General features: G+C 37.4%; 2 protein-coding genes across 2 annotated transcripts; both read left to right on the top strand.

The window, feature by feature from the left end:
• Positions 1–6817: 6817 nt before the first annotated feature.
• On the top strand, positions 6818–7500 carry KRTAP27-1 (keratin associated protein 27-1). The gene has a single exon (XM_004062671.3). It carries the CDS (start codon positions 6848–6850, stop codon positions 7466–7468), a length of 621 nt encoding a protein of 206 aa, XP_004062719.2. The 5' UTR covers positions 6818–6847; the 3' UTR covers positions 7469–7500.
• Positions 7501–24135: 16635 nt separating this feature from the next.
• Positions 24136–25327, top strand: KRTAP26-1 (keratin associated protein 26-1). Its single transcript, XM_004062670.4, has one exon. It carries the CDS (start codon positions 24416–24418, stop codon positions 25046–25048), a length of 633 nt encoding a protein of 210 aa, XP_004062718.2. The 5' UTR covers positions 24136–24415; the 3' UTR covers positions 25049–25327.
• Positions 25328–25809: the final 482 nt, after the last annotated feature.

The raw sequence follows: 25809 nt of genomic DNA, 5'->3' as shown, positions 1-25809 counted from the left end.
CACGAGCAGCTGGACGTCAAGAGGAACACACCGGCAGAAGACACAAGTGGCTGGACGTAAAGAGGAATACGCTTGTGTAAGAGCACACTGACAGACACTGGCAGACTGGCAGACCTGCAGACCGTCAACCAGCGGAACGATGAGAAGTTTGGCCGGGGCAGTTAGAGGAGAGCCCAGCCACTGAGCGGGCCCAACTCCAGGGTAAAACCACCTTCCCACTCCATCTCCCTTCTGGCTCCCGCGTATGCTGAGAGCTACTTCCACTCAATAAAACTTGCACTCAACTCATTCTCCAAGCCCATGTGTGCTCTGATTCTTCTGGTATACCAAGGCAAGAAACTCTGGGATACAGAAAGCCCCGTCTTTGTGATAAGGCAGAGGGTGTAATTGAGCTAACACAAGCTGCCTATGGACGGCTAAACTGAAAGAACACACTGTAACTCACGCCCACTGGGGCTACAACTGTAAACATTCATCCCTGGACACTGCTGTAGGGTTGGAGACCCACAACCTGCCCATCTGCCTGTTCCCCCAGAGGTTTGAGCAGGGGCTCACCAAAGAAGCGAGCCACAACCCCATTACATGCCTTGCAAGGGAGAATAAAAGAACTTTTCCCATTTCATTATATGGATGTGGTTCGTGGTGCCCCAAAACAATTACAATAATAACATTAAACATCACTGATCACAGATCAGCATAACAGATAAAATAATAGTGAAAAAGTCTGAAATACAGCAAGAGTTATCAAAATGTGGCAGAGACATGAAATGAGCACACACTATTGGAAAAATGATGCCGATAGCCTTGCTTGACTCAGTGTTGCCACAAATCTTTAATTTGTAAAACATGCAATATCTGCAAAGTGCAACAAAGAAAAGCACAATAAAATGTGGTATGCCTGTACTCAATAAAAGATAAATAAATATTAAATAAATAAGTGGAATTGAGCCAGGTGACAGTCCCAGGATATGTCAATGACACATCAAACTCGCATTCATTTTTGCTAGTGGAACTCTTTTTGGATAAGCTAGTTGTCACAATCCTCTGATCATCATCATCACAATTGATTTAGCACAATCTCAATATCTCAATGACACACTGTCACAACTCCAGTGCCTACAGAAGTGAGACAAATCAAAAACCAATTCACATTTCTGGATCACCCAGAAATAGAAAAATAACTTCACTCAAAGATAACCTCAGAGGAAGGCAAGAACAACTACATCTGGGAAAAGAAGCAAAAACAAGTGTATAATTACTACAGTAAACTATAATGCTTTCATATCCAAGATATAATGGAACAAAGAGTCAGAAAATGTGGACTATAACGCTCAGATGGTCAAAACACCATGGTTCATTCTTTTCTCCAATCACTTATTATTAAGAGCTGCATAGACACTGTGTAATCCTCCAAGTTTTATGTTTTACTTCTTTTGTTTTTTGTTTGGCTATTTGAATTAATGTGTCGTATAATTGAATTGTAAATGACCAAGAACTAGCCAAAGAAGCAAAATTATTTAGAGATAGTCTCAGAGAACAAATGATGTCACATGTGATTTATTTTATCATATAATAAAATATCTATTTCTCATTAGAAAGAGAAAGCTGGCAAAATACTATTTCTATATTCCACATAAGAATTTTGAAGTATTCTACAACTTAAATTTTTTTTCTATATGCATTACAGTGTCTGAGAAGGGTTATACAGTACTTGACTTATTTCATAGAATGTTATGTTTAACAAAAGTTGTTCATTTCCCTCAAAAAAGCCTCTTTTGGGATAGACTAACGTGTACTTGACTACAGAAATATACTTTTATTTATTCTCAAGAGTTGCTGTCAAATACTATAAGATTAATACTATAAGAAGAATTAATATAAGATTAATGCTATAAGATTAAATACTATAAGATTACTAATTTTACAGTTGTGGATATTGACTAGCATCTGTGGGAACTAATAATATACTGACTTCAGTCTTTGGTCTGTCCTGTTAAAATTTTATATGTAATCTTAATAAAGATCAGATGGTCTTAAATGTAAATGAAGATTTCATTCAATAGACAGATTTGATGAGATGTCATGTAATGTTGATTCTACGTTATTAAGATTCTGACCGAAAATTATAGGATGCGACAGCTGGAAATGACCTTAGAGAGCTTCTCATCTAAACTCACTATCTTAAAAGATATCCAGAGAGGTAGAGTGACTTGTCCAAACTTATGCGGTGAATTGATGGATCCAAGGCTGAAAGCCACATCTCTTCATGCTTTTTCTAGTATTCCTCCATTGTTATGCAATGGTTCTGTATGAAACTTCTTGAATGGAGATGAGGAATGGATTAAAATTAACTTACGGCATTTGGTGAATGGAGAAGAGGAATGGATTAAAATTAACTTACGGCATTTGGTATAAGTTTGGTTGATGAGATAAAACTAAGACAAGGATGAGGTAAATAAATTGTGGGACCACTGGGATGAAGAGAGTGACTAGGCCCAAGCATGGTGGCTCATGCCTGTAATCCCAGCAATTTGAGAGGGCGAGGCAGGAGGATCACTTGAGGCCAGGGGTTCAAAACCAGCCTGGGCAGCATAGTGAAACCCCTGTCTCTACAAAATAATTTAAAATAGTCAAGTGCTGTGGTGTGAGCCTGTAGTCCTAGCTATTCAGAAAACCAAGGTAGGAGGATTGCTTGAATCCAGGAGTTTGAGGTTGCAAATTGTGATCACGCCACTGCACTCCAACCTGGGCTACAGAGTAAGACCCTGCCTCTAAAAAAAAAAAAAAGGAAATGGTTATTTTATTTCATTTCACTTTAATGTTTCTAAACAAGTGATTAAGAAGTTTAGTATAGCCATATGATCAAATATAAAGGACATATAAATTATTCAGTGTTACAACTACCAAATGCTGAGCTCTTAAGAGATGGAGACAAGTTCCATCATTAATGGGAATAAGTATAATCCAACCTTTAAAGGAATGGAATGTGAAAATTAAGACATAATTATAAACCAACAACATAATCATAAACATAAAAAAAACTGTGCTTGTTTTTGCTTATAATTTTATATCAATCCTAGATTGATGTTATAATGAGAAGCGTCTTAGTCTGCATGAAGATTCCTAACCTGATCAGTAATAATTGTTATTATTTATCATTCAATATGTGGCAGGCAATCTGGTACCATATACAATATCTCATTTATTTTAATTTTTAAAATGAAAAAGCCATGACATAGAAAACTTATGGAACCTGTTCAAAGTTACAGTTTGAGATTGTAAATATTGGCTTAGAATCCTGGCATTCTCACTCTAGAATTCTTATATTTAATTGCATCCTCATACCAAATGTTGATATTCCACCCTCTGGTGGTTAGGAGGTGCCACTGCAGCTGCAGTCATTCCAGGAGAATGATTTCAAGTCCAGGAGAGACCAGGGAATGGTTCACCTCTTTAGTAGCAAGAGTATCCAGTTACTGTATGCAATTAGGTAACCAGTTCTATCTATTTCTCAAGAATACCAGCAGATAAACTACATAGTCATAACTTTTCAAATGCTTACAAAGCTAATACTTAGTTTTTAGTAGGCTGCATGTAAACAATTCCAAGGTGACCAGTTGTCCTAGCCTACGTCATTCCATAGTAATAAACCAGGTAACTCCCTCTATAAATCCAGCAACAACCAAAATCTGTGTTTACTCACTGAATCAAAATTATATACTGAAACACTTATTAATTTGGCTCTCACTTAAATAAAATGTGCAAATGCCTCATTCCAAAGAGAAAATAACTCATGGAGTGACCTTATTCACAAATGACAGACTTAACATCACCATATGAAATTTGAAGGAACTGCCCAAGTACTCAGTAATTGGCTGCACATTGTGAAATTAATAAGAAGGCTGCTGGCTGGAGACAGTTCTGTAAATTCCAGCCTATATGATGTCCTGCCTATGCCTATACAATTTGGCAAGAGGACTCTGTGTTGGCATTGAGAACTGGCTCCCATTTTCATGGTAAAAACATACCTACATGGCCAGGCACAGTGGCTCACGCCTGTAATCCCAGCACTTTTGGAGTCCATGGCGGGGGGGATCACCTGAGGTCAGGAGTTCGAGATGAGCCTGGTCAACATGGTGAAACCCCGTCTCTACTAAAAATACAAAAATTAGCCAGGTGTGGTGGCACACACCTGTAATCCTAGCTACTTGGGAGGCTGAGGCAGGAGAATGGCTTGAACCTAGGAGATGGAGGTTGCAGTGAGCCAAGATCACACCACTGTACTCCAGCCTGGTGACAGAGCAAGACTCCGTCTAAAAAAAAAGAAAAAAAAACCTACAAATAAACATGATTTTGAAATAATTGAATAAGTTTGTGCCATGGTAATAAGTAGCTTTCTTAATGATTTTGTTCTTATTAAACAAAGGAGTAGCTGAAAGATAGGCATAGTTTTTAAATTTGTTTTTCTTTGAGCTCAATACTCTTGCCAATTCTTAGAAATCTTGGAAATGTCAAAATTTCAAAACTATATTTTTTCAGATGTTTAGTTATAATTAAATTTTTACTTAGCACCTTCTATGTATGAATTTTTGCAGCTACACTTATGGGAATCTCATGATATGGCAATGAGACACCATGCTCAGTGTTGGGGGTATGGAAGTGAGGAAGATACACATGCTTCTCCTCTTCATGGAATTCACAATTAGTGGCAAAGGCCAAAAGATAAATAAATAAAATCATCATAAGTTAAGATGAGTTTTAAAAATGAAAAAATATGAGACCCTGATAATGAAATTTTTTCATATAGGATGATAGACATTCTAAGAAGTAACTCTTAAGCTAAGACACAAAAGATGAGAACTATGGATAGAATGGGAGAAGGCAATGGAGGGGTGAAACAGACAGGCAGCTGCGTATGCAAAGTTTGGAGGCAAGGAAAGGTTTAGTGTGCCAATGAGCTGCATGAGGCCTGTGAGGATGAATCACTTTGGGCAGAGTGACATGAAAAGAGTTAGATTTAGAAAAATAGGGCCGGGCATGGTTGCTAACGCCTGTAATCCCAGCACTTTGGGAGGCCAAGACAGGAAGATCACCTGAAGTCAGGAGTTCGAGACCAGCCTGACCAACATGATGAAACCCCCATCTCTATTAAAAATACAAAAATTAGCTGGACGTGGTGGTGGGCGCATGTAATCCCAGCTACTCAGGAGGCTGAGGCAGGATAATTGCTTGAACCCGGGAGGCGGAGGTTGCAGTGACCTGAGACCATGCCATTGCCCTCCAGCCTGGGCGACAAGAGTGAAATTCTGTCAAAAAAAAAAAAAAAAAAAAAAAAAAGAAAAAGAGAAAGAAAAAGAAAGAAAGAAAGAAAGGCCATGGCCAGGTCTTATAAGATGTTGTAGGGAAGTCTAAAGGAAAAAGATCTTATTGTAAGGACAATGAGAATCCATTTGGTATCTTTAAGCAAGAAAGTCACAAGCTATAATGAAGCCTCCGTGCAATAATAAATACATATATGTGTAAGAATTAAATGGGTGGCTGTAGGGTTCATGTGGAGGGCACAGTGAGATCTTTAAACATACAAGTGTGGTTATTCAAAATTATAAATGACTTGCGTGTGTTACAAAGGTATTGTATACAAGATGAGTGTGCAGCCTATAAAGCTGAAAGTATTCAGATGTGCCCTTTTAAATTTATAATATCCTCAGTCTTTCAAGGAAGTGTTTGCATAAGAATTACTGAGAATTGCTGAATGTTCTTGGGCTTCTTCAGACCTTAGAAAGGGAGTCTAGTTAGTGCACTAAGACTATACTTCTATTTTATTGTCATTACCTGAGCCAAATATATTATAGAATATATTATAGAAATTGTGCTGGTTGGCTCTGTGCCATGAGTATGAAACTATGCTAAGAACGGTGTCCTAATGCAATAAACATAGGAACTGATCATCTGTCTGCAGTCAATAAAAAAAGCACAGAATAAAGATGAAAAATATCTGAAGAAGGTTTGTTATAAAGGAAAATAATCAACCTTTGAGAAGCACAAACACAAGTAAACACACCACTTTGTCAAATATAGAAAAAAGGAATTAAATCCATTAGTAATTCAGAAAAGGAAGAAATAACTCCTAAATGGGAAGATGGGGGAAGACTTCAGGAAAAGGAAGCATTTAAACTTGGCTTTCAAGGAGATTAGGGAAACCAAATGTTAGGCAAAAGACAAGTATTTATTGGGCAATGGCCACACTCAGTACTTTGCATGAACACTGAGAAGGAATGTGATCACAAAGTCCTCTCACATTCTGGTCCACTGGAGAGAACAATATCTGAGTGGAATGAGATTGGGCTCAACCTGGATCCAATTCTAACTTTAAATGTCTTGAACATCAAATTACCACATTCTGCTACATTGGCAGCTCTCAAAACCAGTGCTAAATGTTAATCAGTATTCAGTTGGCCACTGCCTCATGCATTTCTCATTGTCCACTTACCAATGTGCAGAGTCATGGTGGCAAAAAAAAAAAAAAAATGTTAGCTTGGGTGAACAGGTTTAGACTCTTATTTGACCAACCCCAGCTTGAATGAGCCATCTTTGGAGCTAACATAAAAGCCATTTTGAAGATTCAAAATGGACTTACATCTTTGTTAATAAGACATCATCTGCATATATAACCAAAGTGGTAATGAGATGTTATCCTTTAAATTAGTTTAAGCAATGAGTTGCAAAGAAGTCTTGAGAAGCCAACACTCAGGTTTCTGAGTATATAATCGCCGCACCAAAGAATTTAATTTTCAAACTCAGCATGTTGAGTCCTTATGACCATCTTTAATTAAGGATTTTTAGCAATATGCCTCATAGCCACTGCCATTCACTCAGGAGCTTCCACAATGCCCCAGCACTCTCTGCCATCACACATGGCACTAATCCTATAAGCTTTGAAGACAGATTGTGTTTGCCCAGCAGCTTCCATAGCAGAACCTGTTTCCTGGACAACTTTCGGGAAACCTGCAATGAAACCATCAGCTGCCAAATGACCAATTGTGAACAGGACTTATTCACAGACGATAACTGTGTGCAAAGTAACTGCCTCCCCGGAGTTGTCCAAACTACTTACTCCAATTCCAGGCCCTGCGAAAGGACAGCGTGCCAATCAGAAAGTTCTTCAGCAGGGCTGGCTTGTGTTTCTCAGCCTTACCAATCAGAAAGCACTCAGCAGATGGGTTTTGTAGCCCAGAGCTGCCAACCTGCAAGCCTCAAGGGAAACAGTTGCCCACCCAAGACTTCTAAGTCTAAAAATTTCGAAACTCTGGAACGTGCATCTAGCCAATGTCAGTCTCAGAACCCTGAATCCAGTTCCTGTAGACCTCTGGTCAATGTTGCACCTGAGCCACAACTCCTGGAATCTTCTCCCAGCACTTATGAACCAACTTGCTGTGTTACTGGTGGTTTTCAATTGCCTAGTAAGTGAAGGTCTGTAGGGGAGATGGCATATATTCTCATTTGGATGAATTTATTTTTGAGATACTTAGATATTTTGTATTTCTTTAAATACAAAATGTTTTGTGTGTGTTTGTTAGTAAATGAACATGTCTTATTTTACTACTGTCTCCAAAGACAAGATTTTTTTTTCTTGTTTTTCTTTTGGGTATGTCTAGTGGTAATCTGGGGTTGGAAAGCATGCTAGCTATTTTAGAGGAGTAGGATACGATTTGTTATTAAGCAATAAGAGCTGTAGCCAGGAAATAACATGAATACTTAAAGGAAACATCACACTTTAACTGCAAGTTGTTTTCTTTGGAAATACTTAGCATTGGATCTGGTTTATTAAGTAATGTGCTACTAGTCTCAGAAATTCATGAAATATTGGAACTAAACCTAAAAGCCTACCTAGTCCTGTGAATTACGATAGGTTCAACTCTATCAGAGGTTGCCCAAGTAGTTAATAACATCAGAACCACAACTAAAATCCAGGCCTACTCACTGGCCATCTGTTATTTTAGCCATTGAATCACAACATTCTCAAATTAACTAGAAGATTAAGTCTATTGTTCGAATAGAGCAAGGTAATTTTGAATTTCACCTCCATGGGCTTTATAACCACGTAGCAACCAGAAACTTTTAAATAGAATGAACTGAAGTTTAGCATCTTCACTTCATTTCGTGTCCGTTGTTTTTTTGGTTGTTTGTTTTTTTCCTGTTTTCATTATTTCTTAAGTATTTTTTGAGTTTGGAATATATTCTTTGTATTAAATAAATGTGCTTTCTTTGGAAGCAAAATTTGGACTTGTCACACTATTATTTTTATTCAATCCTTTTGCAGGTGTTATGTTACAGGCTTTTTGTTTCTTTGTTTGTTACCTAATGAAAATAGTATAAATATTTAGAAGAAAAGAGAACATATCCTCTTGTTGTAATTTTTATAGTGTGAACCAGAAAAGAATAACTCATGGTGGTAGTCAACAGAAGATGGAAAATATACTTATATGAACATCATAAGACCATAGAGTCAGAGGTTTGAAATTGATTAATTTTATTTAGGTAGCTTAGCTATTCTGAAACTTTTGGTGTGTTCTTAAATTGATCTCTCAATTTTTTTTTTTTTTTTTTGAGATGGAGTCTCGCTATGTCACCCAGGCTGGAGTGCAGTGGCACAATCTTGGCTCACTACAAGCTCTGCTTCCTGGGTTCACGCCATTCTCCTGCCTCAGACTCCCAAGTAGCTGGGACTACAGGTGCCTGCCACCATGCCCGGCTAATTTTTTGTATTTATAGTAGAAACGGGTTTCACCACGTTAGCCAGGATGGTCTCAATCTCCTGACCTCGTGATCCGCCTGCCTCGGCCTCCCAAAGTGCTGGGATTACAGGCGTGAGCCACCGCGCCTGGTCTTGGATCTCACATTTTTTCAGGGCAAAATAAGGTAGTGGTTGAGAGCATGAACTCTGAATATGGATTTCCTTGAGTTGGAATCTTAGCTTTGCTTAGTGATGGCTGTTTAAGTTCCAACTGTGTGACTGTGTGCAAGTTATTTAACCACCTCAGTTTCTTCAACTTCAAAAGTGAAGGATAATAATAGGGCTACTGTGAGCCTTAATAAGTTAATAAATTGAAAGTGTGAGGCTTAAAAAATTACAATGTATATGGCATATTTAGCAACTCAGCTACCTCAGAGACTTAGTGTGGGGGAGGTAGTGGGGATTTGTAAATAAACCCAGAAATCCATGACAGATTAGGAAAGCTAGTCATCCAACAAAAGAGAGATTAGCTGTTTTGTATTTTGGAAGATGCAGGCAGCATCATCTACTAAGGGAGAAAATTAAGAAACTTAAACCCTGTCTAGTTGAAGTAAATTGGCAAGTATCTCTGAATCTATGGCAAACCTAATGCTATTGATAATTTACCAGTTAGTTCTGTGGGTGGGTGCCATGGTAATTCTATGTATCAACATGATTGAGACAAGGGCTGCCCAGATTAAGCATTATTTCTGAGTGTGTCTGTGAGAGTTTTCAAGGGAGATAAGCATTTAAATCAGTGTGCTCAGTAGATGGCCGTCTCCAATGTGGATGGGAATCGTTCAGTCCATTGAGGGCCTAAATAAAACAAATGGTCAGGGAAGGAGAAATGTGCCCGTTTATGTTTCCTGCAAGCCTACTTGAGCAGAGACATTGGGTTTCTCCTGCCCTTGGACTGGATTTATACCATTGGCTCCCCTGGTTCTCAGATCTTCACATTTGGACTGGAATTATATCACTGGTTTCCTTGAGTTTCCAGGTTGCAGGTGACACATCATGAGATTTCTTAGCCTCCATAATTGTGTGAGCCAATCCTTCGTGATAAATCACTCACTGTCTCTTTCTCTTCATACACACACACACACACACACACACACACGCATATATATACACACACATATATACAGTGAGATAAATATATATTATATATAGTCTATCTATCTATCTATCTATCTATCTAATCTATCATCTATCTATCTATTTTATTGGTTCTGTTTCTCTATGTAGCCCGAATAATACAGTGGGCTAGACACAGGCCATCTCAAAGAGGAAGACTTAAGCCTAAAATCTGTAAACCACCACTTACACAGGTGCTCTGTAGAGGGATAGGATTGACAGAAGTCTGAGAGAGGCTAGACACTATTCAATACCATCAATAGTACTCAGAGCCTTTGGCAGCCTCAATAGCAGAACATCCCTGAAGCAAACAACATTGACATAAAGCTTCCATCCACAGCACTGATGGCAGTAACACAGCATTGGCAACAGTAAAGACAGAATTTATCTCGTGGCAGCTTCTCAGGATTCTAGTCACAGCCAATCATGTGAACAGAGATCAAGTTCATTCACAATAAGGATTTTTGCTAATGCAATGCCAATTGGGTTGCCCAGAAAAAGTTCAATTCATTTGGACCACTGTTTCTAAAGACAAGAGGGAAAACTTACCCATTCCATGTGCCTTCCAAGTATATAGTAACTGAGAAAACAGGACTTTGGCGAAAACGGGCTATGTGTGGTATGTGTTGTGGAGCAGGGGAGTGCCAGGAAAGAGGGACGTGATGTTAAGTTTCACTTTCCCATCTACTCTGTTCATCATTCTAGACATTAGCTTTCCAGGCTGAGCTTGACCACTGCTAGAAGGAGAAGCTAGCTGAAGAAGGAGCCAGTATTTAATCTAACTCAACATGGAGCATATTAGAGCTCCTCATAGAAAGAAATTATGTGGACTCAGGTACAAAAAGACTTTTGATATTGGAATATGGAATGCCATAATTATATAAACCTTGGTAGGAAATTTAGTGTAAGGAAAAGGACATGAATCTTATAGTATGACTAGATCTTACTCAGTTCCAAATTCTGTGTATTAAAAGCTCTGTGCTCTGGGATGAATTAACATTCTTTTTTTCTTTTTCTTTTTTTTTTTTTTTGTCAGCGTCTCACTTTGCTGCCCAGGCTGGAGGGCAGTAGTGCAATGTTAGCTCACTGCAAACTCTGTCTCCCGGGTTCAAGCGATTCTCATGCCTCAGCCTCCCAAGTAGCTGGCATTACAGGTGCATGCCACAACACCTGGCTAATATTTGTACTTCTTGTAGAGATGGGGTTTCATCATGCTGGGCAGGTTGGTCTCAAACTCCTGACATCAAGTGATCCACCTGCCTCAGCCTTCCAAAATGCTGGGATTACAGGCGTGAGCCACTGTACCTGGCCCAAATTAACATTTCTGAGACTTGGTTCCATTATTGTAAAATGGAGATAATAATATTAAAGTCATTGGATGATTATGACAACTAAATGGCATGATTCCAATTAAATGCTTAGTGGAGTGTTTGGCACATAATAAGAGCACAATATATGCTAGGTATCATTTGCTACTTCGTCTGATATTTTTCTCTTGGGCCTCAATTTCAGTTTGTTTTTATGATTGTCTATAATGCATTTGAATCCAGGGCAGAGACCAAGAAAATCATTTCATTCCATGTGAAAAGAATGTAAGCAGTATGGGACATAACCAGGATATTCCATGCAGGACTCATTTTTAAGCAATGTCAAAACATACCGGTGGGTATATGCATGCTACAGAGCATTCTTCATAGACCAAGGGACTTCTTCCTGCCTAAAAAGAATGGTAGGATTTGTACATTGGTATCCTGAACACTTCAAGACATTGGTAGTTTAACCACATGTTTTTCTCTTAGAAGTAAAGCATAATGACTATCAAGAATGTCTTCTTGCCTGTACAGTGCTGGGTCAAGAGCCATAAAATAGCTCTTATTAATTGGGTGCTTATTATTTACCTAACACTTTGTACATATTTTATCATTTTAAACTCAAATAACCCAGTGGTATAAGTAACATTAGTAAGTCCCCCTTTTTCCAGTGAGGACAAAGGCACAAATTTGTTCTGTGGAGGACAAGACTTTGCTTTGTGTTAGAAGAGAATTACTCATATCTTTCTTTAAGCCACGATATCCTTCCCTAGTTCTACTCTGTCTTTCTACTTTCAAGAGTCTTACTTACTCCCTACTCTGTAATTTAAGTAACTTTTCCAATACAGGAAGTAAATGGTGGAATGAGGGTTTTAACCCATGAATCTTTAAAGTTTGAGTATAACACTTTAATACTTTAATTGTGCTTTACTTATATCATACTTCTAGTCATTAGAGTAGCTTCAAATGTGGAAGAAATATCTGTGCAATGTGGAGGACCGATACAAATAATTTGACTAAAAATGATTGGTCTGGTTATATTGTATTGTTGTGAGACTGCAGAGGAAACACCCAGAGAACTGAGTATTGTTGACTGGATGGCTCATTTGTAACTCAAAAATAAATGCAATAAAGGAAATGAACATATTTTCATTAGAGTTTGTAAAATATTATGCACTTGAAATATCTTAGAAAAGAACAAATACTAACTTCAAGTCACGTGTAATCAATAGAATCTAGATGCTAGGAAAAGGATTTAGATGGCATGGAGTCAGATTCACCTACAATATAACAATTATCGTCTTAATGGTAGTACTTTCATTTTCCATATCCTTTAGTCCTTATTCTTTTTAAATTAAATAATATTTCTCTTGAAACTTTTGAGCTCATTGTAGACACTAATAGGATTGGACAGGACTTTGCTCCATGTTAGAGAAGAATCACTCCTATCTCTATTGAAGCCACAATATCCTTCCCTAGTTGTGCTTTCTGTTTTATTTCCAGGAGTCTTACTTACTTCCTCATTTGAAATTCTTTTACCTAGAGAGTTGTTCTAAAATCTTCCACTTGGACTCAAATAATAGTTGATTGAAAAAATATTTAAGAAGGAAACAGCTAATATAATTAATAAATCATATTCTGGTTATATCAGAGATATGGCCTTGATGAAGTATAAAATGCATCATAGGTAGATAGGTACAAATACACTAAACATCTAAAGCTGAATTTTAAAATAAAATACAAATCTTTTTGTAGTTGCATAAGAATAAGTTATTTGCCTGACTTTTTGTATAACTTCCTCTAGCTTTACGGAAACAAAGTCACTGATGGCATTCAAAGAGAGTTGTCCCTTGGATCTCAGAGGCAAAACTAATGTAGTTGTATCCAAACTTAAGAGCGTAGAAATGTTGAGGGTAAATTTCAGAAAATAGTTAAGCCAATTTCTATTCTTCCATTACTCAATGGTACTGGGTCGTTGGCCCTGAAGGAGTTTAGTAACTACGAATTGACAAAGATAATGAGAAAAGAAGGCTGAAAATCAAAGAGAAAGCTAAGAATAGCATCACCCTTATTATTGCAGTGCCTTGTCACTATTACTTTATGGACAGTTGCATGCTCCTTATTTAAATTGACTGTGCAGAGTGAAACACCTGGATTAAAAAGCCCTCTTTCACAATAAACTGTGTCAAAATTTAGAGTAGAGTTATTAGCCATTGTTCTTATCTCACACTTGGCATGAGCAAATTCACTTTCACACTCTATATGTTAGGAAACCAATCTAATAATGCATGTTGAGATTCTTAGGAACAAAGTACCTTCCTCTAGACCTCATATTTTATTAAATTAAACTGCAGGAGCAAGTACAATAAATAAATTTTAAATTTTAGCTCTGTTGATATTCACAAGGTTTGTAGTGATTACAGGTGTACTTACCAGATTAAAGTTAGAATATACATTACCACTGAAAGAAATACATCTTTCTTAGAAAACAGAAACAGGCTTTATGTGTTTCTTCCATTTTTCAAGTCTATATTTATTCAGCAGCTTGCTTAAAGTGGGCCTGCTCCCACATTCCCATCTCCCTGAGGCTACAGCTGATGGTGGCTTGGTCCTCAGGAGTCTGGTTTAATTTCCAGCAGTAAATGATGGTGGAGATCAAACCATTGATCTTGAGAAGGTCCTGGAGGGGCTTCTAATGCAAGGTCAGTGCTCCACGGCCCTGAGGCTACAAATGAAATGTTAGGCAATTAAAAAAAACAATATTCTACACTTTGAGCCTTTGAGCTTTCCTCAGAGGACAAATATCAGCCCAAGCTGTGTTTTGCTCTGAAAGATGCCTAATCAGAGTTAAATGTTTCCCAAGCTTCCATCAGATATCTGAGTGAAATGCTATGGTCTTTGTATTTATGGCAAAGACCAGTGACCATTTTTGCATGGTTTCTTCTGAAGCTGCCTCATTTCCATCACAGTTATGTTTTCATAGAATCACAATCATGTCTAAATGTGTAAGAGATCTTTAGTGAGCCTTACTTATTCTGCAGTTGAGCAAATACATCTGCTGAGGTTAAATGAGTTATTCAATTTCACGTGGCTCATTACCAGCCGATCAGGGCTAGAACGCAAGCCTTGTGATGCTCAACCTAGTGTCCTACTGATTGTACATCGGAGTATTTCTCATGAGAAGTTTATTAAAAATATTTAAACTTATGAAGCACAGTAATTTTAGTGAGCCCTTTATGTACCTTAAAGGCCACACTTAACACATATACAAGTCTTTATTAGGTCATAAAGGTAACCTATTTTAAATTAATATTCCAGGTGTAATAAATATTCATCTAGCCACAGAATTTTAAATATATTTTAATAAAACTGGAAATATTGTTTTTCTAGATGCATGGTTTGTTAAACAGTAAACAAGACCACAGTTCTCTTGCTTTAGAGATTCACTGAGTACTTTTTTCATAGTAATAAGTAGCCATTTTCCCTGACATCTGAATAATTGAGCTATGTTCATAACCACATTTGAAATAGTGAGTCAGAATAAAACCTACACTGAATGCTCATAGTCATTACTAAAAAATTCTAGAAGCCACAGCAAAGAAGGAGAAATAGCATTAAGTAAGTGCGAGTACTTTACCTATAATCTAAACTAAGGTCATCTCGTCTTTCAATAATTGCTCAGGTGAAAACCACAGCTGTCATTCCCTCAGGGGTTATTGCCATGGGGCTGTCAGTCATCCCCTCTAATAGCCCCTTTTTCATGTGACCCTCAGAGATGTCCTCTGCTAAGCCAGGAACAGCTATGGCAGAATCCAGCTCCTGAACTACTGCCAAGAAACCTGAGGGGATCCCCAGCTGCCAACAGCATGCCACGTACCCAGCTCTTGTGAAACCACTCCCTGTACTCCTCTGCTTGTGATGTGTGCAGAACCTGCCATACAATCTTTTTCGTCCTAAGTCTTTACTTCCTTCCACCAAGCAATCTGTGATCAATGTTTTGGACTACATGGACAGCAGCGGCTGTCCCAGGATTCACTGGTCTTAGAGCTATTAACCCCTGGGCTGGCTCTTGCATTTCATTCATGATTGGGATTTAGCAGCTGCTGCCCCCTCATGCAGCACCTTCACTTGTTAACAAATGGTGAGCTATATAATAAACGCTTTTGCCCCTGACTTGCATACTGTGTATGTATACATATTGTATACCTATGCTTATTGTATACAAATGCATCATATTGTATATATATTGCCATATCTATACATATTGTATACATATTGTATACCTATACATATTATATACAATATGGAAGTCAGGGGCAAAAGCTGTTGCTTATATAGCTCACGGGGGTATTTTGAGTACTCCCTCATAATTGTCAATTCCCAAGTAAACTATCCAAACATTTCTATCTAGCATAGTTGGGGAAAATGGGCAGTCTCATGGAGGGCTATGTTATATGGCTGGATTGCTGTAAAAAATATCTGACAGACCTATTTATTGCTCTCCTATTCCATGAGCAGACTGTTTATTAACTAAACTGTGGTTCACATGTGTCCCTTTTCTTTGTCAGCTTTTTCTTTTAATGCCTTATAAGCCTTTAAGATGTATTTTCAATATGGTATCAAGTTGCTTTCTTTATCTTCTAATAGCTTCAATTAATCTCTACTAGTTATTACTGCATAAGTTGCCCATAATTATTTCAATATTATTATGACTATATTATACTTTGACTAAAATGTCTGTGTCTTATTAAAAGATTGTCAAAGCAATAGAGTTGGTGATTATGATGACGTTGCAGTGCCACAATTTCAACTAGAAAACCGAAACCTGTGGAAGGGGCATTGAGAACTGTGAAAAGTCAGAAATTTTATCCTATTTGTATGCTAACAAGTTAACCCGTCATAGTTTCGGGAATGCAGGCAGAAGACATAAGAAGCCTAGGTTAGAGACAAAGACCTTTATCATTTATGGCAATAGCCGAAGCCAGAGTGTTAGCATTGACACCCGATCCCTGAGCTCCAATTCCCACAGGGCCAGCTGACACCTGCATATGCAGCAAGTTGTTTCACAGGAGAGGAATGTTGAGTTTAGGAACCTTGGATCACAGACATAATGAAGAGTAAGCATGTTTGACATTTGACCCTGAGAGAAACACTGTATCTATTTTCCAAGACTGTTTCTCTAAAAACATGCTTGAAAAGTTAATTTAGAACAAAGGGAGCCAGTGATTCTGCACTGAAGACATGCAGAAATGCAAGAGACCCATGGGGATTATTTTCCCTGAAACAATACCCAACTCTTATCTCTACACTGCACTGCTCCTGGTGAATTTTCCCATGAGAATGACATTCCACTGACCACTCCGATTAGTCTGACCAATAGAGGCTGCAACCAAATCTATTTAATATATCTCATATATCATTCAGGTTAGAATACTATTAACAAGACTCCAAGTGGCATTCAGTGAGTGGAGGCGTCTACCTATGCTAAGTGCTCCAATAACAAAATCATCAGTCGCAGTGACTTGTAACTCACAGAGACCCCAAAAGTACTAGCACTTCTATGAATACAGATCTTCACAATCAGTGGAATCCCTTTTGTAATTTATGGAACGGGGTAACATAGTCATATAACACAACAGCAAAAGTATAATTTGCTCTCTGTATCTGTGGGTTCACCGTCTGTGGATTCAACTAATCACAGACTGAAAATATTAAGGGAAACAAAGATGATTGCATATGTGTTGAACATATGCAGACATTTTTCCTTATAATTAGTCCCTAGAAAACACATAATAACTATTTACATAGCACTTACATTGTGTCAGCTATTATTAGTAATCTAGAAATGATTTAAAGTAGATGACAGCATGTGTGTGAATTAAATGCAAATACTATACCATTTTATAACAAGTACTTGAGTATCCATAAATTTTGGTATCTGCAGGGATTCTGGAACCAGTCCCCCAAAGATGCCAAGGGCCAATTGTACATTAAACTGACACAAAGGGCTCCACCTAGAAAGTCACATTATTTTTCCTTTCCATCCGTAATCTCTTCCAAAGCCTCATTAGCTGTATTCAAGTATTTCCCTTTCACCTCCACTGGACTGAGTAAAATGGTAACTTGGACACCTGTATCCAAGAGAGCGACAAAAGTTTGAGTTCCTCTTTTTCTTGAAGTTCCTCAACGTATCTGAATGAGTGTATACAGCTTCAGTCTCTCTTGGGGAAAGATAGACATTGTTCCTACCCTGAATTGTCTTTCTCCTTAAAGTGACTTATGTCAGGATAGAGGAGGAGGAACAGATTAGCAGGTGTGGAGAGACAGATAGCAGATTAGCACCAGAAAACAAGATGCTTTTACTTATAGTTTTTGGCAGCAAGACATCTGCTAGGAGCTCAAACAAACAAACATGTAATTTTTTAGTCCACCCAATGTTCTATATTAAGCAGTGATTTAATCATTATTGACACAGTTTAATTAAGCCATGGAGTAACTGGACCAGCAGTTGCAGCCATGTTGTTTTCCTGCTGCAGACACAAAGTTTGTACCTTTTGGCTACATGAGACTTGAGAGACATATTTGTTAATCATGAGTATCTACTCCCCCATTATGAAGAAAAATGACTTGTCACAAACTAGGGAAGTTTCATGAGACTATCAGGAAATTTCTCAGCAAAACCCTTTCAGGCCAGTAGAGTGGAATGATGTATTCAAAGTGCTGAAACAGACAAACAAACACTTGCCAACTAAGAATAATATCCCCAGTGAAGCTGGCTCTCAGAAAAGAAAAAGAAATAAAGACTTTCTGAGATATACAAAAGCCCAAGAATTTCCTCAACACTAGATCTGCCTTATAAGGTATGCTAAAGGGAGGTCTTCAACTTGAAATGAAAAGGCACTAATAAGAAACATGAAAACTTGAGAAAGTATAAAACTCACTGTTAAAGGTAAGTATCTACTCAAATTCAGAATACTTTAATATTGTAATGGTGGTATACAAATCACTTTTAACTTATTATAAAAGTTAAAAGACAAAAGTATTAAAAACAACTATAACTACTGTGATAGTTAATTACAGGTGTCAATTTGGCTGGTTAAGGATTTACCAAAATAGTGGGCAAAGCATATTTCTAGATGTGTCTGTGAAGGTGTTTCTAAAAGAGATTAGCATTTGAATTAGTAGACTAAATAAGGAAGATCTGCCCTTATCAATCTGTCAGACCTCATCCAATCCAATGGAGCCCAGGAGGGAAGAAAATGGTGCAGGAAAGGTAAATTTCCTCTCTCTTCTGGAGCTGGGAGAGCCATCTTCTCCTGCTCTTCGATACTGGAGCTCCTGGTTTTTGGGCCTTTGGACTCCAGGATTTACACCAACACTCCCTTCCCCAACCGTCCATGGTTCTCAGGCCCTTGGACTCATATTAAATTACTCCACTGACTTTTCTGGTTCTCCATCTTGCAGATGGCATGGATGGAGCTTCTCGGCCTTCATAATCATGTGAGTCAATTTTCATAATAAATATCCTCATATATTTATATATATTCTATTAGTTTTGATCCTCTGAAGAACCCTAATATAGCTAAAATAATTTGTTAATAGATACATAATATAAAAAGATGTAATTATGACATCAATAACAAAATATGTGTGTGTGGGGAAGAAGTGTAGAACTTCTGTATGTGATCAAAGTGAAATTATTGTCAGCTGAAAATAAACAGTTAGAAGATGTTTTATGTAAGCCTTATGGTGATCACCAAGAATAAGCTGTAGTAAACACATTAAAATTAAAAGAATCAAAGCATACCACTACGAAAAAATCGTCAAATTAAAAAGAACAAGGAATCACAAAACAGACAGAAAACAATTAAAATGGCAGTAGTAAGTTCTTGGCAGCAGTAAAGTAAAGTAATCAAGAATTACTTTAAATGTAAATGGATTTAAATATCCGCTTAAAAAATACAGGGTGGCTGAATATATTTTTTTAAAAGATCCAACTAAAATGCTGTCTACAAGAGACTCACTTGAGAGTTTAGAACTCACATAGGCTGAAAGTGAAAGTTATTCCATGAAAATGGTAACCAAATGAGAGCAGGGGTGGCTAGATCTTCTACTGTGCAAAATAGTCTTTACACCAAAAACTATCATAAGGACAAAGAAGGTCATTATATCATGAAAAAGGAGTCCATTCATAAAGAGGATATAACAATCACAAATACATATACACCCAACATTGGAATACCTAAATATAAAAACAAATATTAACAGAACTGAGGGGAGAAATGGACAGTAGTATGATAATCATAGGAGACTTTGATACCCCAGTTTCAACAGTGGATACATCACCCAGACAGAAGATCAAAAAGGAAACAGCAGACTTACCTAACAGATTTATACAAAACATTTCATCCAACAGGAGAAGAATACACATTCTTTTCTAGCACACACTAAATATTATCCAGGATAGATTATGGGTTAGCCCCCAAAAAAGTCTTAGGGAAATTAAAATCATATTAAACCATATCCAACCATAATGATATTAAACCACCAAACTAGAAATCAGTAACAAGAGGAAAATTGAAAACTTCACAAATATGTGAAAATTAAACAACACACTACTGAACAACCAATAAATCAAAGAAAAAATCAAAAGAGAAATTAAAAAATATTGAGACAATGAAAATGGAAGCACAACATTCCAAAACTTTGGAATGCACTGAAAACCATTTTAAGATGTTTACAGCAAAAAATACCTACCTGGAAAAAGAAAGATTTCAAACAACTTAACTTCTCGAGAAGTTAGAAAAAGAGTAACAAACTAAGCCCAAAGTCAGTAGAAGAAAAAAAAAATAGAGCAGAAAAAAGTCAAATAGAAAATTTTTTATAAAATTAGGAAGATTTGTAGAAGTAAGGCTTGTTGTTTTTTAAACATTTCCAAATTTATTTTACAAAACCAGCATTACCCTGATACCAGTGTTGGTCAAGGATAATAAAACAGAAATGAAAACATAAACTGGAAGCCAATATGCCTGATTAAGATAGATGCAAAAGTCCTCAACAAAATACTAGCAAGCCGGATTCAATGGCACATTCAAAGGATGATACAACATGATTAAGTGAATTTTATTCCTGGGAGGCTAGGATGATTCAACACATGCATATCAATGAATGTGATACACCAAATTAGCAGAAAAAAAGGATAAAAGTTATCATCTCTATAGATGTAGAAAAAGCATTTGACAGAATTCAACAAACTTTCACGATAAAGACTTTAACAAATTAGGCATAGAAGGAATATACTTCAACATAACAAAGTCCATGTATGACAGACTCACAGGTGAAACACACAATAGTGAAAACCTAAAAGCTTTTCTCCCTAGATCAGGAACAAGACAAGGATGACCACTCTTTCTACTTCTATTCAATATAGTACTAGCAGTCCTAGCCAGAGCAATTAGTCTGAAAAAAAAAAAAAAAGAAAATCACCCAAATCATAACGAAGTAAAATTTTCTCTGTTTGCATATGACACGATTCTATACATTAGAAACCCTAAAGACTCTACCAAAAAACTATTAGAACTAGTAAATATTAACAGGTAACCCAAAAAAGTAGGAGAGAATCTTTACTGGGAAGTAGAAAAGGGCCAGACAAGTGTCAGAACAATTCTCTGTCGACAAAGAGAAATCATCCACTTTTTTGAGAAAGAGAATCATATGATGAAATTAATTTCATGAGTATTATTTCAAATGCATTATTTAGGCAAAATAGAAGACCATAGGGACAGAAGTCAAAGGTGGCAGTAGGAAATTCACCGAAGGAGAACAAAAAAGCCCAACTTAAATCATTGCCATGATAACAGAAAGAAAAAAATGGAAAGAAATATGTAATTTTAGAAGATAAAGGGAGAAAAGCATAACAGGTTTTCCCACTTTCCAAGCTATGCTGCAAATTAACCTCGGCACTCTCTTCTTGAAACACATTACTGGATCACCACACCTTTAGAACAATATCTTAACTACTTCCCCCAGTAATTTCAACATGTGAATATGAGTTTGCTTCTTAGAATCCTTCACTGGGAAGCTCTATGTTGTCATTTTCTCTACCTTGACATCTTCTTCCATAGCCTAAAGTATTTTCCTCTTCTCCAAAGCCCCTTCCATCTTTCAAAATTAATATCAAATGTTAAGTTTTTGGTAAGGTGAATGAACTATGTTTGCTCTTCTCTGTACATTACTTACGGAACTTAGTAAACACTGACATGGGTTATGTACCTGTCTTATCACGCTTACCAGATAGTGTATGTCTGAGAGCAGAAACCAATTTTATGTTGGTTCCATTGCCAGCATCTATCATAATGTTTTGCACATACTACATGCTCAATAATATTTGCTGAATGGATGAGTTAAAAGTACCTTGTTTATTGGCACAACTTTATTGTTGAAATGTTCTGGGGATTTTTTGTCTCCAAGACAGAGAAACTCAGAATTCTCCTTCCACAGTAGGAGAGACAAAGATCCATGGTTTATTTAAAAAAAAAAAAAAAAAAAAAAACACCATGGGTAAATCTGGGAAATCACACAGGATGCCCAGTTCCTCCGATTATCCCTGGGCTCTTAACTCAGAAGAGAAGTCTGAAACATGTAGTTTATAGGATCCTGCTAATGAGGTACCTGGTATTATGCCCAAATAAGCAATTCTCTATTAGTGACACAGCCACTATGAAATAATTTTAGTTCAACCTATATTACATGAAGGACAACTTATATTCAGGGCACTTCACTTTCTGAAGATCTGTTGATATTTTTGCAATTTACCCCCCCCCCCAACACACACACACACGAGAAACTCATGGTGGTGCTCTAAAGAAATTAAACCCAAGGTCGTACTCTCCGGAATGGGTTAAGAACGCCAAAGCAAGAAAATAGATTACTCTTGTATAACGTTTTACAGTTTATTTTAACTTTTAATGACATCTCAATATATTCCTGAAATGTCACTGAAAAGTAGATACTATTAATATTTCCATAAAATTATACTGATAGTGACTGGGGAGCAGAGCAATTATGCAAATTACCCAGATTCACACGGTTATTGGTTATTAAATGATAGTATCAATGCATCTCTATGTAATGCCATATTGGATAGAGAAAAACTGTTTGGGGAGTCAAGGAGCCTTTTTTCAGATGTTTTTCTTAATACCTATTACTGCAACTTTCTAAAGCTCAAGTTTTCTCATATGAGTACTTGAAATAGTAAGATCTACTGTATAGAATTGTGAGGACAAAGTGAATGGCACATGTGGGCACCCACAGCACAAGGTTCTTCAGAGTAGGCATTCCATGAATGCCAGTTTCCTCTTATTCCACACCCCTTCTCTTCATGGAAAACCATCCATGTATACATAGAACATGTAGTATATACATCTATCCACACATACACACAAGCGTATTGATGTACTAATGATACAGATGTTGGGCTCTTGTTTATATTAGAGAAGAGCAGACATAAAAAGGATCAACATACAATTTCATAAGCATTCAGCTAAATATGACTGTACCTATTACTAACGCCATTCAGCTGATGCAACCAGGATTTTACAAGAAGACTCTAGCAGCTGTATACACAGAGTATTAGGTGATGTCCAAAGTATACAAAGTATCCGGTTATGCAAACAGTATTAGGTGATGAGGGCCTGCGGTTGGGGGTTGGAGTGAGTGGGGATTTCTCAAATACATCAGGTACAAATCATCTGACCTAAAATACTGAGATAAATTCAACATGTTAGTACAGGACCTCCGGGATGATACCATTTTATTTTTATATTTCTCCCCTGGTAGTAAAATAGTCTAGTGTTGTCTCATTGAGAAACCAACTTTCTATTTCAGAGATTTCACTCCTCCAGGACAGAGGGAGACTTGATAAGCACAAGTATGTCCCTCAAACACCAAAATAGAACAAAGTGTTATGATTTAAATTGACTAGCCAAAAGGAATTGGAACTTAGAGCCAGCAGATAATTTAAAATCCCATTAAAATAGCTACTGGAGCCACTGGGTATGTCAGTATGAGAAAAATATAGAGGGATAGTTGAAACTAACTAAAATCATACATTTTTTAAAACAGTTTTACCAGAAATACGTATTCTCAAATGGCCTTTAAAGTACTAAAACCTAGGAAAACAATACTTTATCCTGATACTTTTCCCTATGTAAAGCAGTTTAGAAGCTCCTTTTTGGAAATTGACATCAAGGCCAATGTAGAAAGCAAAATAAATTCATGTCATAATCAATGTATTTTTTAACCAAGAACAATATTTTTTCAGTTGGAATATGAGAAACCATGCAATACATAAGCTTGAAATAATCATGAAAAATGTCAAGATGCCTGACTTTCTTTAAGGGGTCTACTTCTTTGCTTTTGTTCACAGTAGGATACATAATTTTAACTTGGCCCAACTTCATTATCTATATTCAAGAATATCTTAAACATAAGCCAAGGTTTCAGCTTCACTCAGCTTATTTATTTATTGAAATGACTAAAATGAGCACATGTTTTTGAATAAAGATATTTTGGTAGAAAGTCAAGTCTGAATAGAATTCTGAAATAAAGCAAATCACAACTTAGAAAAATAAATTCTAACCAAGCAAAACATATTGAAATTGTCCATATTTCTGTCATATAGTTTGCAAGGATTTTCATTTTCTCTTATACTTGTTCCAAGTTACTCACTTCTGGCAATTTCCAAGAAGAATAGAATTTTTCTTCAAAAAGATGTAAGTTCTCACTGTTTCAAAGAAGTTGCTACAACTTTCAAAGACAATTCTAAGAGAGGAATCTTAAGAATGTTTGTGCAATGGTGGTTATAATTGGAATAAGCACATAGGCTTTAAAATGTGTCTGTTTTGTTTGGATAATTTAAGAAGGATAGATCCTATTAAAACACAGTCGCATTGGTTTATAGATAGACGTAATCAATGGATGGCATTGCAAGGAGCATCCAGTTTTATGAAAGGTGGAAGCCTCACTTCCTTGGCTATAATAAAGAGTTCTGATGCATCTTCATACAACAAGAGGAAGAGTCTGCACGCAGAAGCACCACCTTCTAGGGATAAATAAAGGGTCAAGCTAAGGAAGGGCAGAACGAACTTCAGACACTCACTTCTTTGCCTCAACTGCAGCCTGCTCTCACAACCTCACTATGTCTTGCCCCAACTACTGCTCGGGAAACTCCAGCTCAGGATCTCTCAGAACCTCCTGCCATATTCCTCTCACCTCCATCGCCCTCTGCCCTACCAGCGTGAGCTGTGGAGATGTCCTCTACTTACCCACTAGCTCTCAAGACCATACCTGGGTCACAGACAACTGCCAAGAGACCTGCGGTGAACCAACCAGCTGCCAGCCGGTCCACTATGAGACCGGCAATCTTGAAACCTCTTGCGGTTCTTCCACTGCTTACTACGTGCCCAGGCCTTGCCAAGGAAGCAGTTTTCTTCCTGCTTCTTTCTTCTCCAGTTCCTTCCTTCCAGTATCCTGTAGACCACAGAGGTATGTGTCCAGCGGCTGTCGTCCACTGAGGCCGCTGCTCAATAGTTACCAGCCCATAGGAGGCTGTGTGCCCAATGCCTATCGACCCCAATTCTGCTTGTCCAAGAGTTGCCAGACCCAAAACCTCCTCACTTCTGGATGCCGACCCTCGAGTTGCCTGGCCTATCGTCCTCAAAGTCTTCACGTTGTGTCCAGCAGCCTCAGACCTCTGGGGCCTCTGTTCAGTGGTTGCCAACCTCTGACCCATGTGTTCAGCACGTGTCGTCCATCTTGCTCTGGACTGTGAAACCAGCAGCTTCTTTGTTCCAGTGAATAATCACTCTGAGCATCCACAACAAAAATTCAAACTCCATGGACTTTTGCTTCTTTGCTAGTAGCAACTGATGTTTCTTAGTTTTACTGTGCCTGATCTAATGCAAGCTGCTTCTCTCGCATGTTTTATCTTGTTTTCATCTTTCCTTGACATCAAAAAAATTAGTTTACAATGCTATTCAGTGTTGCTCTGGTCTGGGAAGAATGTATTTGTTTTGCACTATAATAAATGCGATTAAGTCCAAATTAAGAATCTGGTTCAGCGCTTTGTGTTTCATGACTTAATTTTAACACAGAAATAACCAACGTCAATTGCTTGCAAGATGACTGAGTTGGACAAGTGATACTCAACCATATATTCTTACCTGACAGTAGAGGGATTGTTTGATGGTTTATTCCTTAAGCTGCTTTTTAGACTTCTGACCCTATGTACTTGAGAGACCCAAAAAGTCCTTGGGAAAGTTGTTTTGAAAAGGAAAAATTAGGAGTGATGTCTCTTATCTCTCTACCCCATGAACACACTTCCACCAGAATGTTCTTTCTAATTGCAAACCTAACTAAGTTTCTGCTTACACCTTTGATGGCTTCCTATAATCTATTCCCATAAGATAAATATTCAAACCTCTTAGCATGACACCTAGTTCCCTCACTGTCTTTCTCCCCCATACCTCTCTGGCTTCATGCTCTTTTGCTCAATATTGCAAATAATAAAACTAAGCTCCTGTGATCCTGACT

Source organism: Gorilla gorilla, chromosome 22 (genome assembly GCF_029281585.2).
Source record: "Gorilla gorilla gorilla isolate KB3781 chromosome 22, NHGRI_mGorGor1-v2.1_pri, whole genome shotgun sequence".
NCBI classification, from domain to species: Eukaryota; Metazoa; Chordata; class Mammalia; order Primates; family Hominidae; genus Gorilla; species Gorilla gorilla.
This window is presented reverse-complemented; position numbering and strand designations above follow the sequence as displayed.

Bases quoted from the DNA above. Each gene is read 5' to 3' on its own strand.
- KRTAP26-1 (XM_004062670.4), top strand. From the start codon at position 24,416: ATGTCTTGCCCCAACTACTGCTCGGGAAACTCCAGCTCAGGATCTCTC.
- KRTAP27-1 (XM_004062671.3), top strand. From the start codon at position 6,848: ATGCCTCATAGCCACTGCCATTCACTCAGGAGCTTCCACAATGCCCCA.